Source organism: Sinocyclocheilus grahami, unplaced genomic scaffold, assembly GCF_001515645.1.
Source record: "Sinocyclocheilus grahami isolate Dianchi unplaced genomic scaffold, SAMN03320097.WGS_v1.1 scaffold61.1, whole genome shotgun sequence".
Classification (NCBI taxonomy): domain Eukaryota; kingdom Metazoa; phylum Chordata; class Actinopteri; order Cypriniformes; family Cyprinidae; genus Sinocyclocheilus; species Sinocyclocheilus grahami.
Window position 1 is genome coordinate 1,132,971 of NW_015505240.1, and position 15,585 is coordinate 1,148,555.

Consider the following 15,585-nt stretch of genomic DNA (forward strand, 5'->3'; position numbering starts at 1 on the left):
TATTATCTTTCAACGTTCAATTTAAATAACTGTAATTGCACAAACTATGTAGGCTACAATTTCAGTTTGTTTATTGTGAAATAACTCTGTCCTTCTGTCCTCTGATTGTATATTGTTCGCATTATGTTTTTGTTTTGTTGTTAAATTAACAAAATCACTGGTAAATAAAGTTAGTGTTGAAGCAGCCATGTCAGGGAGACAGTGTGTGTTTCTAGGCGAAAGCAAAAGCACTTTATTTGGCCTTCCGGAAGTAGATGCATTTAGGAATCTTTAAGATGACTTACAACAGAACAGCAATGCATTTTCTGGACGACCGTTTCATGAACCTAGGAGAGGAGGTCATTCTGACTTTGCTATGACAATCTGGCGCTTCTGAATCAGCTACTGTTTTGTTATTAGTTTAAGTATTTGCTATTGACTGTTCAAATGTGGAGTTTTGCGCATCGTGTGTGTGTGTGTGAGAGAGAGAGCGAGAGAGAGAGCGTCACATCACTGTGGAGTCAGCTGTCTTAACCGTGGCTTGTGTACTGCAAACACATACCAGCTTCATCACTGTGTCTGTCACGCGACTCTGTTCCCCTTTCGGGCTCTGTCTTTACATTTATTTTGAAAGATGAAGCTCGCGATTATGGTAAGGGGCGTTACATTTCCGACGAGTGCTTGCGGTGTTCGGCCAATCACAATGCACTGGGTCAGCTGGCCAATCAGAGCAGGCTGCGCTTGTCGGAAGGAGGGACTTTGTAGAAAACGAAGCGTTTGAGAGAGGCGGGGCATAGAGGACCTACAATAATGTACAGTATTTGAAAAATAATGTGTTTTTTGAACATTAAAGCATGTCAACATATTCTGTTACCCCAAATACACCAAATAATGAAATTTAAAAAAGCATCATATGACCCCTTTAAAAAAAAAAGTTAAGAAATGCCACTAAAAATAAAACTTTCAGAATTTTGCAAATAAAGTACCTGCACAGAGGAACAGAAACATCCCCTAACCACAGTGTTGGGCAATCACTACAAAGGAATGCTTGTGTTGTTAGACAGACAAGGACTCTTCAAGCCGCTCTTCATGGGTTTTTTTAATGCGTAATGCAAATGAAGCAGCAACTTTCACATTGCGACGTAATGCAAACGATTTCACCACATCTTGAAACCAAGATAAACCGCCCCCGTCATTTATTTGCAGCAATTATCTGTAGTGTTCTGGTACCCACGCTCACTCACGGGAGTGGCTTTATGAGAACGCCACAGCAGCACGTCTCACTTGAATGAAAGAAGCTGGCGAACGGAACTCGAGGAATAGTTTAGCAAACTTCTAACCTTCAAACGACTCGTCCTCCGCCATGGCGTACGCTGCGTATTGGTCAAGCATCGTAAGTAGATCATGATCGGAACTGCACAGAAAACGATTAACTTCTAATATAAAACAAGTCGAAGTGATCAAAGGATTTAAAGAGTTGACAAATGTAAACACTTCAGGATTAGGTCGATCTTTGTACTTGTACACACGGATCAGTTATTAAAAAAACAGGTATAGGTTAATATTAGAAGTTGGGCGTAGTCGGATTTAGTGTAGTGAAATTAGGTTTTAATGCGTTTGCATGGTTTGTAAAGTTTCTTCAAGTGTTGTGCCGGATACTGGAGTCGCTTTCCAGTTGTGAAATCTGAAAGTAGTTCAAAGAATTTAAAGAATGCCATAGGTTTATGCGCTATGAAGATAACCCTAAGTGCAGCGTAACATCAAAGTGTCATCCTAAAAGAATAATTACATTTTATATTCGAAAGTCTTCTAATCTAAAAATCAGCGAGAACCTACTGAAATGGAGACTAGATAAAGTAAAAAAAAAAAATAGAGTAGTTTCTTGCTTTAGGCTTGCAGTGTTATATATTCCTCGGGTAGACCGTTTAGCCATCGTTTTGGGCATAGTAACATGTTGAACCCTTAGGTTGTTGTAAATTGCAAAAAGTCACTTTTCTTTGTTTCTGTCTCGATTTCTTTGTAGAAAGGTGACACTTCATTACATAAACCCCATGTTCCTCAGACCTCAAGGTTCCAGGTAAGATAGACGTGACAGTTTCTTTAGAAATTATCATTCAGTATAGAATTCAAATATGCTACACTCTCAGGGGAAAAAAGGTACAAAGCTGGGGAAAAGGTACATCTTTGTACTATGTTTATTCCTAAATGCTATATTAGGACATACTTGTGCCTAAAGTGTGCATAATATTATCTTTTGAAAGGGTACAACTCCAATTACAGTTTTGTACCTTTTCTTCTGAGTATACAGGGTTCCCACGGTCATGGCAAACATGGAAATATTATATTTTTAAAAGTGTGATTTGATTTCTAGGCACGGAAAGTCATGCAAATCAACAAAATCTGGTTAATTTCTATAGTAATTTTTTTTTATAGGTATCTTCATCTGTAAAATATTAAAAATTGCTTGAAATTGCGCTTTGTGAATGTGTTGTCTATGACATCTTTTAAAATAATAATAACAAAGTTTGGTATCCAGTTAACACGAGTGACTGGAAAGTTAATCGAAATTAATTCAAATTGCTGCAAATTGGTAAAACAATATGTGTAATGCCTACGTTTTAGAAACTTGCATAATTAATTCATAAAGAATACAAGTTTCAGGCTTTACTTTCTCATGGAGCATTGACACCCTCTTGTGGACCATAAAAGTCCTTGCCAGTCACAGCCCTGCGATTTAGCTGAATTATTGCCCCCAATCAGTCTAGTGTCACCGATATGAACTGTAATTCTTCAAAGCCATGAATGTTTTATTACCCAGCTCTGCCATATTTGCACATCCAGCCCATAAAATGTAAAACAACATTCCTTTATGATACAATTTTCCATCTACTTCAGAGAGCTGTGTCTGGAGAGACAGTAAGGGAATGCATTTATGAATGTGCAGTGCATTGAATATATTGATTTTGTATAGCTAGGAATGCACATGTTTGCTAGAAGGTCCCTGCAATGTTTCAGTGTCCCATGACCGTGTCATTGAATGTTCTCAGGGACATTTTGTTACTATATATATATATATATATATATATATATATATATATATATATATATATATATGTGTGTATATATACTGAAACTCCACTTCATCAGGTGCTCCAGTTACAGTGAAAAAAACACCAGGCACTGGCCTGGCAATACCTATGCATAATGTTAGCTAGTATATTTTGAATGTAGAGACATTTTAGGAGGATAAATTAAGAAAGCTAAAAACATGTATCGCTGAATGATTCTCAAGATAACACAGCTGGTTTGACTTGCTCTGTGAGCTCGCAGACAAAACACTCAGGTTTGTCTGCAATTATGCATGCCAGATAATCGAATGCATATACATGTCTGTGCTTCAGAGATTTTTTTAACAGCTTAATCCATTATTGTTAATTAGTTGTCTTCTGCCTTCAGGGGTTAATGCTTCTGATAGATACAGGAAGATATATGGGTGTGTGTGTGTGTGTGTGTGAGAGCGAGCACAAACACAGGATGTTCTTCTGCGAGGGGTCGAGCTTCACTTGTTCCTTTTATGTATTGAATTACTCAAGTGTGGAGATCCTGACTTTTGATTTGTAGTTTTCTCTTATTGGTCTTCTCCCATTTTGCTTATACAGTACATTGATATTATATTATTACAATTAATATTATTATTAGGGTTGGGTATCGTTTGGGTTTTTTCCGATACCGGTGCCAAATCGATACTTTTAAAACGGTTCCGGGGCCTGTACCGATACTTATTAAAAAATAAATAAAAATTCCACCAAAAATTATGGATTGGCCATTAGCACTATAAACGCATGATGTCTGTTTCATTCATACTGGATGCCAGAGGGTGCCATATCACACAGAAAATCCACATATCCAGTCACAGAAATAGCAGAACTCATGACCCTCCAGGAAATCCCTAATATGGCATCACTGTTGTAGCTGTAACCAGAACATATAAACATTTTGAATGATAAAACAAAGACAATAAACACTCGACTGCGACAGTATAGTTTATCTGTGTTATTCAAGCCATCTCTGGTATTTTCATAATAATTAAGTATATTTATAATCCATTGCTAATCGATGTATTCTTTTTAAAGTAGCCTATGGAACATATTTTCTGCCTCATTCTGTGACAAGAAGCCACATCAGATCCCAAAAGGAAGCATTTGACTGGTGTTGTGGAGTAAGAAGGTTATAATGTTCTCTTTTGTTGGACAACAAGTTTAGAAATGTGAATACAAGGGAAGTTTAGCTTTAGGCATTTTAATTTAAGCATGTTTAGCTTAGTTAACGGAAGGCTACCTGCTGCCATCAGAGCAAGTGTAATTACTGCATTCCCGCGCTCCTCGGATGCTCTCATTTCCCGAGTTGTGCTTTCAGTTGAAATGTGAAAACAACATGGACACTCACGATTTGTATTATTAGAGCTTTCCGACTTGAGTTCACGTGCATTTTCTCAGTCGGGAAATTATTTTTCACGTGCGGGGCCGGTGATGATGCTTCGTATGTCTGTTTCGGAGAACCAGAGGACAAATATTTCAATCGATCACTCGGGCATGGCGCCGAAATCTGCATTCGGATTCGGTTCTAGTACATACCTGTTACATGGGTAACGGTGCCATATTGGTACCGGGTTTCGGTACCCAACCCTAATTATTATATTATTAATATTATTACAATTTAAAATAACTGTTTTCTGTTTGAATACATTTTAAATGTCATTTATTCCTGATGTCAAAGCTGAATTTTCAGCATCATTACTCACATGATCCTTCAGAAATCCCCCCCGTTTGACTGTGACTGTTATCTAATTGCAGTGTTTGTGTTTTTTCTAAGTAGCGCTCTGGAAATAATTAGTCATGGCATGTATAATGTCAGGTTCCTTTGGGCTTCTTTTTCAATCGACATCATGAGGATTGATGCGAAGTGTGTTTCAGTGTGCTGCTGTTGATTAAGGCTTCATATTTCGAAATGAAGCCCTCAGGAATGCAAGTCAACATTTCCAGTCAGGTGGTGACTTCGAGAGTTGAGTGGTTTGATATCTCCTAAAATTAAGTCATAAGGTTGTAAATATACTACTTTGCAAAAGAAGATATTTCATACACTGTAAAAAAAATCTGTAACATTTATGGTAAAAAAACGGCAGCTGTGGTTGCCGGAATTTTACCGTAAAAAATACAGTAGCAACGTTTTAGGTTTTACGGTTTTAACTTAAATTTACAGTTAAATACCATAATTTCATTAACTGATATAATGTTAATATACCAACCTACTGAAGTACTGAAATCTGTTTTGAACCTTTGTAATACACTGATAACCACTAAATGCAGATGAGAAAGTCACACGATGAACCAAAGCCCATCACAAGCAGCTTTTAATTAATAACATATATAGAAGGTGCACAGCGTCATTCACACAAACACCAAACACCATCATGGTAACACACATGAAACTGAAATAATGCAATAAACATTCATTTAATAACATTAGGTGTAACACACAACCCTAATATACAAAACTGATAAGAAAAAACTAAGAAGAAACATAGTTATTTCAACAAAAAAACATCAAATTTGAAATGTAACGCAGGGAATTCTGGGAATGTCAATTTACGGTTATTCACTGTAAATTATACAGTCTTTTTCACTTCCAAAAATGGTATACTACCGTAAAATTAATGTCCAATACATGTAATGTACAATACAGTTTTTCACCGTATAGAGTAGGGGAATTTACCGTTAACTATTTAACAGGTTTTTACTGTAGCATTTTTACAGTCTTTTACCATTAAATTCACGGTCGTTTCTTACAGTGTACTCATGAAATTATTCTTAGATCATATAATGTAACACAGAATATAGAAGATTAGAATTGGTTTCTTTCATTTAAGCAACATGCAAAATTAGCCTTGTTTTATACCAGCCTCATCCCAATGTATACAATGTTACCTGTCAAGTTGGGAACTGAAAAAAAACCCCTGCCCAATCTAACAAAAAAAAGCTACTAGAATAGTCAATATTTTAGTCAATTAAATTGAAATTATTAATTGAAAATAACAATTTTTTCATTTTTATGACTTTTGCATCACCATTGTAACTTCTGATCTGAATTAAGTCTACTTTTATGTGAAGACTACTTGATTGCACAAGTTTCTGAAAGATTATGTAATTACTTTCAGGCGATGAATTAGCTCCAGGTAGAGTTTGTAGGTAAGCTGATTTCTCATGGTCTAAAAAAATGCTCATTGCAATGCTCGACTGGCTGTCTTCAGTTGTCTAACACGCATAACTGCATGTCCACATCTGATGAGATGTCAGTTGAAAATTGTGGATGTTCACACCCAAGCCTGTCTCACTCAACAGGCTTACTTTGTTCTCAGCATTTGGGGTGGAGACAGTGCACCGTGTTTCGTAAGTGCAAGTCCCTGATTCTAACTCTCAAAATTTAACTCTGGCTAGATGCTCAATGGGAAGATATCATGCTTCCTACTCTTGACATGTGACTTCCTGCTGGGTACACATGCTGATTAGGAGTGTTTTAACAGATTTCTTTGGCTTTAATGCTTTAAATGGATAGTTCACCCAAAAATAAATTTCTGCCATTTACTTTCCCTCATGCCCTTTCAAACCTGTTTGACTTTCATCTGTTCAACACAAAAGAAGATATTTTGAAGAATGGCTCCCAATGGCTTCCATTGTGTTTAAAATAGTTTGGTTACCAGCGTTATTCAAAATATCATCTTTTGTTGTTCACAGAAGAAAGTAAGTCATACAGGTTTGAAACGACTTGAGATTACATGAAAAGATTCTCAGAATTCTCTCTTTGGTGCAACTCTCATTTGGCAACAGATGCACTAATAAAGCACGGGAAGTTCACTTTTTTTCACTACAATCACCTTTTGTCAAATAGTCCTTGCCATTATGAATTATAAGTTACCGTAAATCTGTTTCAATTAGTTTGTACTTTTTGTTGGTTCAAGAATTGTAGTGTCTGTATGCATGGCTTTCAAATGCACCATAAAAATAACCATAAACTTTTACCTTTGGATCATACCATGTGAACATTAACATACACCCTGGCTATCGCTTCTTTAAAAATGTTAGACGTCTCGGTCAGGTGGTATTAATTCCACGTGCTTCTGTATTTAGCCATTCCTCCTTCCTTCCCTCTATTTGATTCCACCTCCAGTGTGTGCCATAGCCCCACCCCTTTGGCCCTAACCACTCCCCCGGCCCCTCCTCCCGCTCCCTGTGCCTGGAACATGCTGTAGCTCAGACAGCAGACACAGCAGAGCCACAGAGACGGCGTCACACACTCAGCACCAGTAGACATGGGCCAGAATTTCAGCTGGATCCGCGGCACGCGGGACCAACCGGCCCTACAGGACGTCGCTGAAGAGCAACAGGTGTCGCTTACTGGATCTAATTGTATTGAGGTCTTAGAGAGTACCGTGCATGGATGGGTTTGTTTAATATTGTACAAGTGTGTTTGAGGTGCAGTGACTGACTTGACAGTGGGAGGATTTTAAATGTGAGCCTGAGTTTTTGTTCTGTGTGCTGGTCAGGAGGTCTTGGCTTTGGTCCCACAGCAACCGTCCGAGGGAGGAGGATTACTGGAATGTCTGAGGAATGCTGGGAAATGTTTTACAAAAAGTCTAACTATAGGGACTTTTAGCACTTAAAGCTGCAGCTCTGCCAAGGACTTTTCAGTCTCTGTTATCTGTTTTAATGGCAATATTATGTCAAATCCAGGTGTTGCAATGTGCAGTAATTGTTTGTTGATAGCGTTTCTGGGTGTGCTCCTTAAAAGTGCGCTGTGATTCATTAGACTATAAATGATTATGCACTCTTAAAAATAAAGGTTCTTTATTGGCATCTATGGTTCCACGAAGAACCTTTAACATCCATGGAAACTTCCGTTCAACAAAAGTTTTTTTTTTAAAAGGATAGGTGAAAAGTAGCTGTCATTTTGAGCATGAGCAGAGCTCTCTATGTGGCTGATGTTGTCCAGTGGGCTGCTATCCATGTACTGCACATTCCCACAGCACAACATGCCAGCCTGGTTCAGCATCAGCTACTGACGTTAATGGCCCGAAGGATGGTACTTGCTCACTTTCACTGTGAATGTAAGAATGTGCATTGTACATTTATGTACAGATGTTTTAATATTTAACAAAAAAATCCTAGTGAGATAAGTTATTTAATCGTGCATTTGTTGACTACTCAGAAGTTTACTTATTTTAATTTGTCATAATATTCGCTGTCATATCGACTGATATTAAAGAACTATAATAAAAACAAAATTATTTTGATTGATTTTAATCATTTATATGCCAGAACATATTTTGAGCATAATTGTGAGTGATTCATGGCTTACAGTAATGGTGTTAATAATAATAATAATAGAGACTTACAAACTAATATTGAATATATAATGATCAATTCAGAAGGACAGGCCAGAATTTAATAACGATATTGAAATTTGTTTTTGAAAGATGTCATACTAATTTGAGCCTTACAGAAGCTATATATGTACATCCATCCAATGCTCACTGAAAATCAATCTTTAAAAACACTATTAATTTAATGCCATGGTTAAATGTAATGTAAATCTCAATTTACTTGTAGCATTTAGAATTCTTGATTTATAATTATATTGATTTATAATTGATTTATAATTTTTAATGTTTTGTCTTCAATTTATTCGGACAAAATAGTATAGAACTTTAATATCTGCAATTTAGTGGTTATTATGAATAGAAAATCTCAAAATAAGGGTAGCCTTAAAAAATACAGTTGCAACACTCTGTGTTGGGGTATTGTAAGCATGAATTCTGTTGTCAAGTGAATTGTAACAGTGTAGAGTTTATTGATCTACAGTGGTTTGTGCACTCCGTTAGTGACGCAGTATTGATCTGGAACATGGTTCCAACAGCACACTCCAATAGCACACACAACTATTTCTATTTCTGTATATATGTGTGTGTCTTTGCAGATTCAGCAGCTAATATTGGGTATTTAAAGCATGTGATGGTATTTTTTGTACCCCAGGTTGTCTCAGAGATGGGCTGTTAGGTTTCTCAGCTGTTGACTTAATACAGAACACTGTCTGAATGCAAGAGCCTCATCTTGAATGCAAACATGTGTTTGTGTCTGTCTTGTAGAGGTTAAACATCTGGCATGGTAGAATGCACTCGAGTCCATATAGGAGATTCCCACATGTTCTGAACATGATCAGAGACTGAATTAAAAACATTGTGTTCATTTGCTAATCATTGTGCAAGCATGATGTCATACATGAGTTGTACAAGAGCTCTATTTTTTTTAACCATTCACCAAAGCTCTGTTGCAAATCCTAGAGAGTTAACCTCCCTATGCAACATTTTATGGCATCATAATTGAGTTAGATGTCATTATGCTGACAGTTTTGCCCAAATTCTAAGGCATTGGCGTGTGTACTGTCATTTGTGGAGAATTAGCAAACCTTAACTAAGTTCATCATGATGATTGATTGAAAGAAATAAAATAAAAATAGTTATCTAATTATGTATTTTTTGTATATGCAGCATGCTAATGTCAAGTCTCTGTGATGCTATTTCTGTAGCACATTGCTTCCTAAGTAGCAGGCAGTAGACAAAAAGGCATCTAACTAGATTTTGGAACAGAACCTGTTTTTGGAACTTGTTTATGCTTTATTCTTGAGTGACAGACAGTAAACTGAATTCAGATGCCTGACTCTTGGACAGAAACTCAGTTAAAAAACCACATGGAGAACAAACTACTAAATCTAGACACATTGCTGCACAGGACCCCAGGAGTACCTTCAGCCCCTTTCAAAGTCGTTATACTTAGACTTTTTAGATGATGTGTGTGTGAACCTGAAAGAGAGCTAGGTAGAGCGATGTTGCCAGATTTGGTGTTTTAAAATTATTGACTGCTTTTTGGGGTGTGTTTGTCTAATCGCCTGAAAGAGTAAAGACGTCACAAGGCTTTATTTTATTTGGAAATTTGTATTTATTTGTTTATTTTTTAGTTATGAGCACATGCTGTGCATCATAATGTGTGCTGACTCAACCATATCACACCTGGAGGTTATTTCTTCATTAGTGTCACACCTTGTGTGTTCAAAAACAAGAACTGTGAATCAAATGTGTTCATATGTTAACGTGCTTGTATATGCATGCATGTGTGTACTTGCTTTCTTGCCATCTGTTCAAAGTAGGGCTGGGCAAAAAATTGAATGCGATTTTCATGCGCATCTCGTCAGTATAGCTGCTTCTGGTGATTAGTAGTAAATCTCCAGCATGTGCTTTCAGATGGAGCGGCATTTACTACACAGAGCCGTAGTTCACTGACAAGCTACACAAAATCGCGTTCAAAATCGGCAATGAATCGCCTGCGATTTTGAACACGATTTTGTGTAGCTTGTCAGTGATCTACAGCTCCGTGTAGTAAATGCCGCTCCATCTGAAAGCACATGCTAGAGATTTACTACTAATCACCAGAAGCAGTACCCAGCTCTAGTTCAATGGTTGTGCTATTATGACAATAAACGTCTTTTGTGTACTTCTGGGGCTGTGTATCTTCAGCCAGTGAAAGTTTCCAACTTTTATGGCCACCCAGACCACAAATGGAAAGCCGTGAGTGAAAGCAAATGCACTACCTGAATATAAAAGACCACATGAAATCAAAATGGGAGTTGTGTGTGGCTTTTAGCATCAGACATGGAGCATTAGCTTTAAAACTTTCTGTATGTTAGTTTTCTCCTAAAATATGACAAAATTAACTTTTAAAATTTACAGTGTTTAGAATTTACAGGCTTTCTTTTCTGGGAAAACTGACAAAAATATTGATCTTGTGATATGAAGTACAGACTATTGGCTAAAATGGGACAAGCCATTTGATATGTCCCACCCAAACGGTTTCAAACACGTCATCACAAGACAAAAAACTGCACTTTCATGGGGTCTCTGATAAATTCTATAATTAGTGCTACAGGCTCTGACTTACAGCACCGCAATTATCATGGAAATCATGTTTTAATTGCCATTGAGATGAATGGGAATGCTAACAGATAGCTTTCTCCAGCTATACCGCTCAAACAAACAGAGTAGTGTTTTAATAGAGTGACCTCCAAGTTCTGTAGAGCGTTTACAGAGCCTGGTTTGTTTTTGAATGCTTTCTATTCCGATTGTCAGTTCTGAGCCTGCAGAACTTGAATTCCACATACATAGACTCTCTGGCCTTCTGAGATTCATTCTTAGATTTCATCACTGTCACCTCTTGAACTCTGTGTCTGGGTGGGACTCTGATGACAGACTCATTTATTAACAGATAAGGGTTGCTATGCAACTCTCCTGTTTAGTCACTCACTGTTACTTGTCCTGCTGAAGTCTGCTTCATATTCTCAAATCAAGCGATCTCTAAAAACACTTTCCCAAGTATTTCCTATTTATTTTAGCGATGCATCATATTATAGAAGTAAAATGGGTTGAAATGACAACTCGTGTTGACTTTAAACAGATGGACGGTAAAGAAATCTGACTTGGTTGTTTTTGTTGTTCTGTCAGGACTGGATACTGAACTCAAGCACTGTTGCGTTTGGTCAATGGTTCTTTTCTGTTTCCCTTATTTGGTTTCGTTCAAAGGTCCCCTGCCTCAAAAGTGGCTTTGTGGAATGCAACTGCATTCCAGGATTCGCATGACAACAACTACAGATGTTGGTTGTATGTTGGAGTTTGGTGTGTATTGTGATAAGCGCATTGTAAATGTCAAAATCTCCGCCCAGCTGCACCCACTGTGACTGATTTTGCTGTCACCGATGTGTGATCTTTGTCACTTGGATGAAAGCTTTATGTGAGATTGTACATGCATTTAAGCTGTGCAAAATGTTCTACGGTATTACCATAAAAATATACAGTACCACAGAAAAACCATAGTAATTATGTTTTTGGGCATGATGGTTGTGATATATGTAAATACTAATGACACAACTGTTTTGTTCCTGGAGACGCAATTTCAAGACCGTCTTTTGTCGTCAACTTCTCCCTCCAATTTCCTGTCTTGCTCTACTTCCCCTGCATCTTATGTTTTTACTTTGAGTTATATTAGATAATATAATATAATAAGATCTAATAGACTTTATATCCATTATAAATCCATTATAAGGTCTTATAATATCTATTAAAAGATCTTGTCATATATATATAATGATGTGTGTGTGTATGTACAGTGGTGTGAAAAGGTGTTGGCCCCCTTCCTGGAAGGAGAATATCTGGCCATCTGTTCGTGACCTCAAGTTGAAGCGAACTTGGGTTCTGCAGCAGGACAATGATCCAAAACACACCAGCAAGTCCACCTCTGAATGGCTGAAGAAAAATAAAATGAAGACTTTGACTTAGTTTTGGATTTTGTTTTCCCTTAATAATAAAAACCTTCATTTAAAAACTGCATGTTGTGTTCACTTGTGTTATCTTTTACTAATATTTAAATTTGTTTGATCTGAAACATTAAAGTGTGACAAACATGCAGAAAAATAAGAAATCAGGAAGGGGGCCAACACTTTTTCACACAACTGTATATACATGCAGCTAATACTGTAACCATCAGTAAGTGTACAGCTCTCTACTGGAATTTTGGACCACTCTTCTTTTGCCAACTGCCCCAGGTCTTAAAGATTTGAAGGGTTTCGTCTCCCAACTGGTGTTTTGAGATCTCTCCACAGGTGCTCTATGAGATTTAGATCTGGACTCATTGCTGGCCACTTCAGAACTCTCCAGTGCTTTGACCATTAAACCCTTAAGCCATTTTTGGGTGCTTTTTGAAACAAACTTTGAGTCATTGTCCTGCTATAAGACCCATGACCTCTGACGGAGACCCAGCTTTCTGACACTGGGCCCTACATTGTGCCCCAGAATTCTTTGGTAGTCTTCAGATTTCGTAATGCCAAGCACCCAGTCAAGACATCCAATGTCTAAGGCAGCAAAGCAACCCCAAAATATCAGTGAACCTCCACCATGTTTGACTGTAAGGACAGTGTTCTTTTCTTTTGAAGGTCTCCTTCTGTTTTCTGAAGACAGTAGAATGATGTGCTTTACCAAAAAAAGCTATATTTTAGTCTCATCTGTCCACAGGACATTCTCCCAGAAGGATTTTGGCTTCCTCAGGTATGTTTTGGCAAACTCCAACCTGGCTTTTTTTTATGTTACTCTGTCAGCAGTGGGGTCCTTCTGGGTCTCTTACCATATTGTCCCTTTTCATTCAGATGGCAACGGATGCAGGTCAGCGTGAATTTGTTTGGAAGTTGACAGAGGTTCTTTATCTACTCTTTGAACAATCCTTAATTGTAATCTTTCATAATTTTTCTCTTTCATCCATGGCACTGTAGTTAATATCCCTGGACATGGTCTGTAAACTTCTTCACAATGTTGCACACAGTGGACACAGGAACATTAAAATGTCTGGAGATGGACTTGTAGCCTTGAGATTGTCCTTGCTTTTCCACAATTTTGGTTCTCAAATCCTCAGACAATTCTTTACTCTTCTTTCTTTTCTCCATGCTCCGTGTGGTACACACAGACACACAACACAAATGTTAAGTCAAATTTTCCCCATTTTTAACTGGTTGCAAGTGTGATTTCTATATTGCCAGCACCTGTGAATTTCTACAGGTGAGTTTAATTACAAATTAAAGGAGCATGACATGCTTGAAATACAATTATTTCTGTAGATTCTGAAAAGGTGCCAATAATTTTGTCCAGTTCATTTTTGGAGTTCTGTGTAGAATGTCTCAGATTTAGAATCAAACAATGAGGTAACTGCTGATGGCCTATAAACTGCAGATTTATCCTGTTTAGTAGTGCTGTTGAGGGAGTTTGAGCTATTGGGATGATTGGAAAGAATCAATGCTAATATGCTATCATAGCTTACTTCTGTTTACAAATCACCAGTCTTGTTATGTTAAAAGGTTGTGTCTACAGATTCAATGTGCGACTCCACCAAACTTGCTTCTTCAGGATGGTTTAATTAGAAGTGGGGAGTGGGACGGAGGCTAAAACAGGTTGAAGAAGACCTGTGTAGTTTGTACCCAACCCGTGTTGCTATTTCTTTTGTCACATTAGCTAACGCCTGCTAACACACAGTGAGGTTTCTGGGAGGAGTTGTCAAACTTGGACTGTTCTGCTAAATGTGCACAGACATTGTTGTGTGAGGGATCCATTAGTAGTTAGATTGTCCATTAGGAATTTTGACCATCATGATACTGAGATAACAATGTGAGCTCGTCATTTAGGCTGGTCTGAGTCATGTGTGCCTTTGGGCCTATTTTTGGGTGTTGGCACATTGTCTGTGTCAGTGACATCAGCAAAAGCCATCCTAGACTATTTTAATCCTAACATTTAAAAGCAAAATGATTTTAATTGCTCATTATTTAGAGGATCATCTGTTGTTGTTACATTGAGATCTGTGGACTGTTTAGTTCTGTTTTGAGTGCACAGAGTCGGCATAAAATTAATTTCAGTGGTTCTGTACACATTGTCCTTTTAAATCGTACCTGCCCTGTTTACCCACAAATTTACCCATAATGCTTTTTAATTTTTTTTATTGCTGAGCATGCATATTCAGGGTTGGTACGGTCATGAAAAACCTGGAATTTTAAAACACCAATTTCCAGGCCTGGAAAAGTTTTGGAAAAATAAATAAACCCAGAATGTTTTAGAAAAGTCATTGAAATCTATTTCACAAAACTCTGTATAATAGAGTTGTTTAATCAGGTCCTGAATTTTGGTGCGGGATTGCACATAGTTTTACTCATTCCCGCAGCTTTTGACTTTAAAATGATGGATATTCACACATTTATTCAATAGCCTATAGCATGTAGGTTTGAATGAGTAAATAATCAAACCTACAGACTGAGTCCAGTCCACACAGATTGATCAAATCAGTCATTTGAAAACAGCGTGAGTGATTCAGCTGTACGCGTCTTCTCTCTTTGACTTTCTCTTCAAACGGCTTCACATCGGCGCATCTTGTCTGCGCTACAAGAGCCGCTGCACGCTGCGATACAAGACTTTCACTCGCGTTTCGTTGCGCATAGTTTTACTCATTCCCGCAGCTTTTGACTTTAAAATGATGGATATTCACACATTTATTCAATAGGCCTATAGCAGGTAGGTTTGATGAGTAAATAATCAAACCTACAGACTGAGTCCAGTCCACACAGATTGATCAAATCAGTCATTTGAAAACAGCGTGAGTGATTCAGCTGTACGCGTCTTCTCTCTTTGACTTTCTCTTCAAACGGCTTCACATCGGCGCATCTTGTCTGCGCTACAAGAGCCGCTGCACGCTGCGATACAAGACTTTCACTCGCATTTCGGGACAGTTGACAGAATTGTCACTTGCCTAATCGGGTCATTGTTGCATCGTCAGAAAATTGTATTATTTATTTGCACGTTTTTTTTAAGCCATTCGGTACTCGCGCGCTCCAGAGGCGGTGTGCAGTCATATCTAAAGTGCACTCGTTCCAGAATTGATTGCAAATTGAGTTTGCTACCAAATAAACTCATCAGAA

At 37.7% G+C, this 15,585-nt stretch overlaps 1 protein-coding gene across 16 annotated transcripts in view; it reads left to right on the forward strand.

Moving 5' to 3' along the window:
- The window catches only part of cast (calpastatin), a 39,000-nt gene that overhangs the window by 5,212 nt on the left and 18,203 nt on the right, over nt 1–15,585 (forward strand). For 10 of the 16 annotated variants that reach the window (XM_016271197.1, XM_016271206.1, XM_016271199.1 and 7 more), the window contains exon 2: nt 2,003–2,056. The exons of 1 other annotated variant lie outside the window; for it this stretch is intronic. In XM_016271197.1, coding sequence (XP_016126683.1) covers nt 2,003–2,056 — 54 coding nt within the window. Of the gene's footprint in view, nt 1–1,121; nt 1,373–2,002; nt 2,057–7,291; nt 7,421–15,585 lie in introns of those variants that run through there. 5 more of the 16 variants (XM_016271200.1, XM_016271204.1, XM_016271211.1 and 2 more) reach the window with 5 other exon arrangements.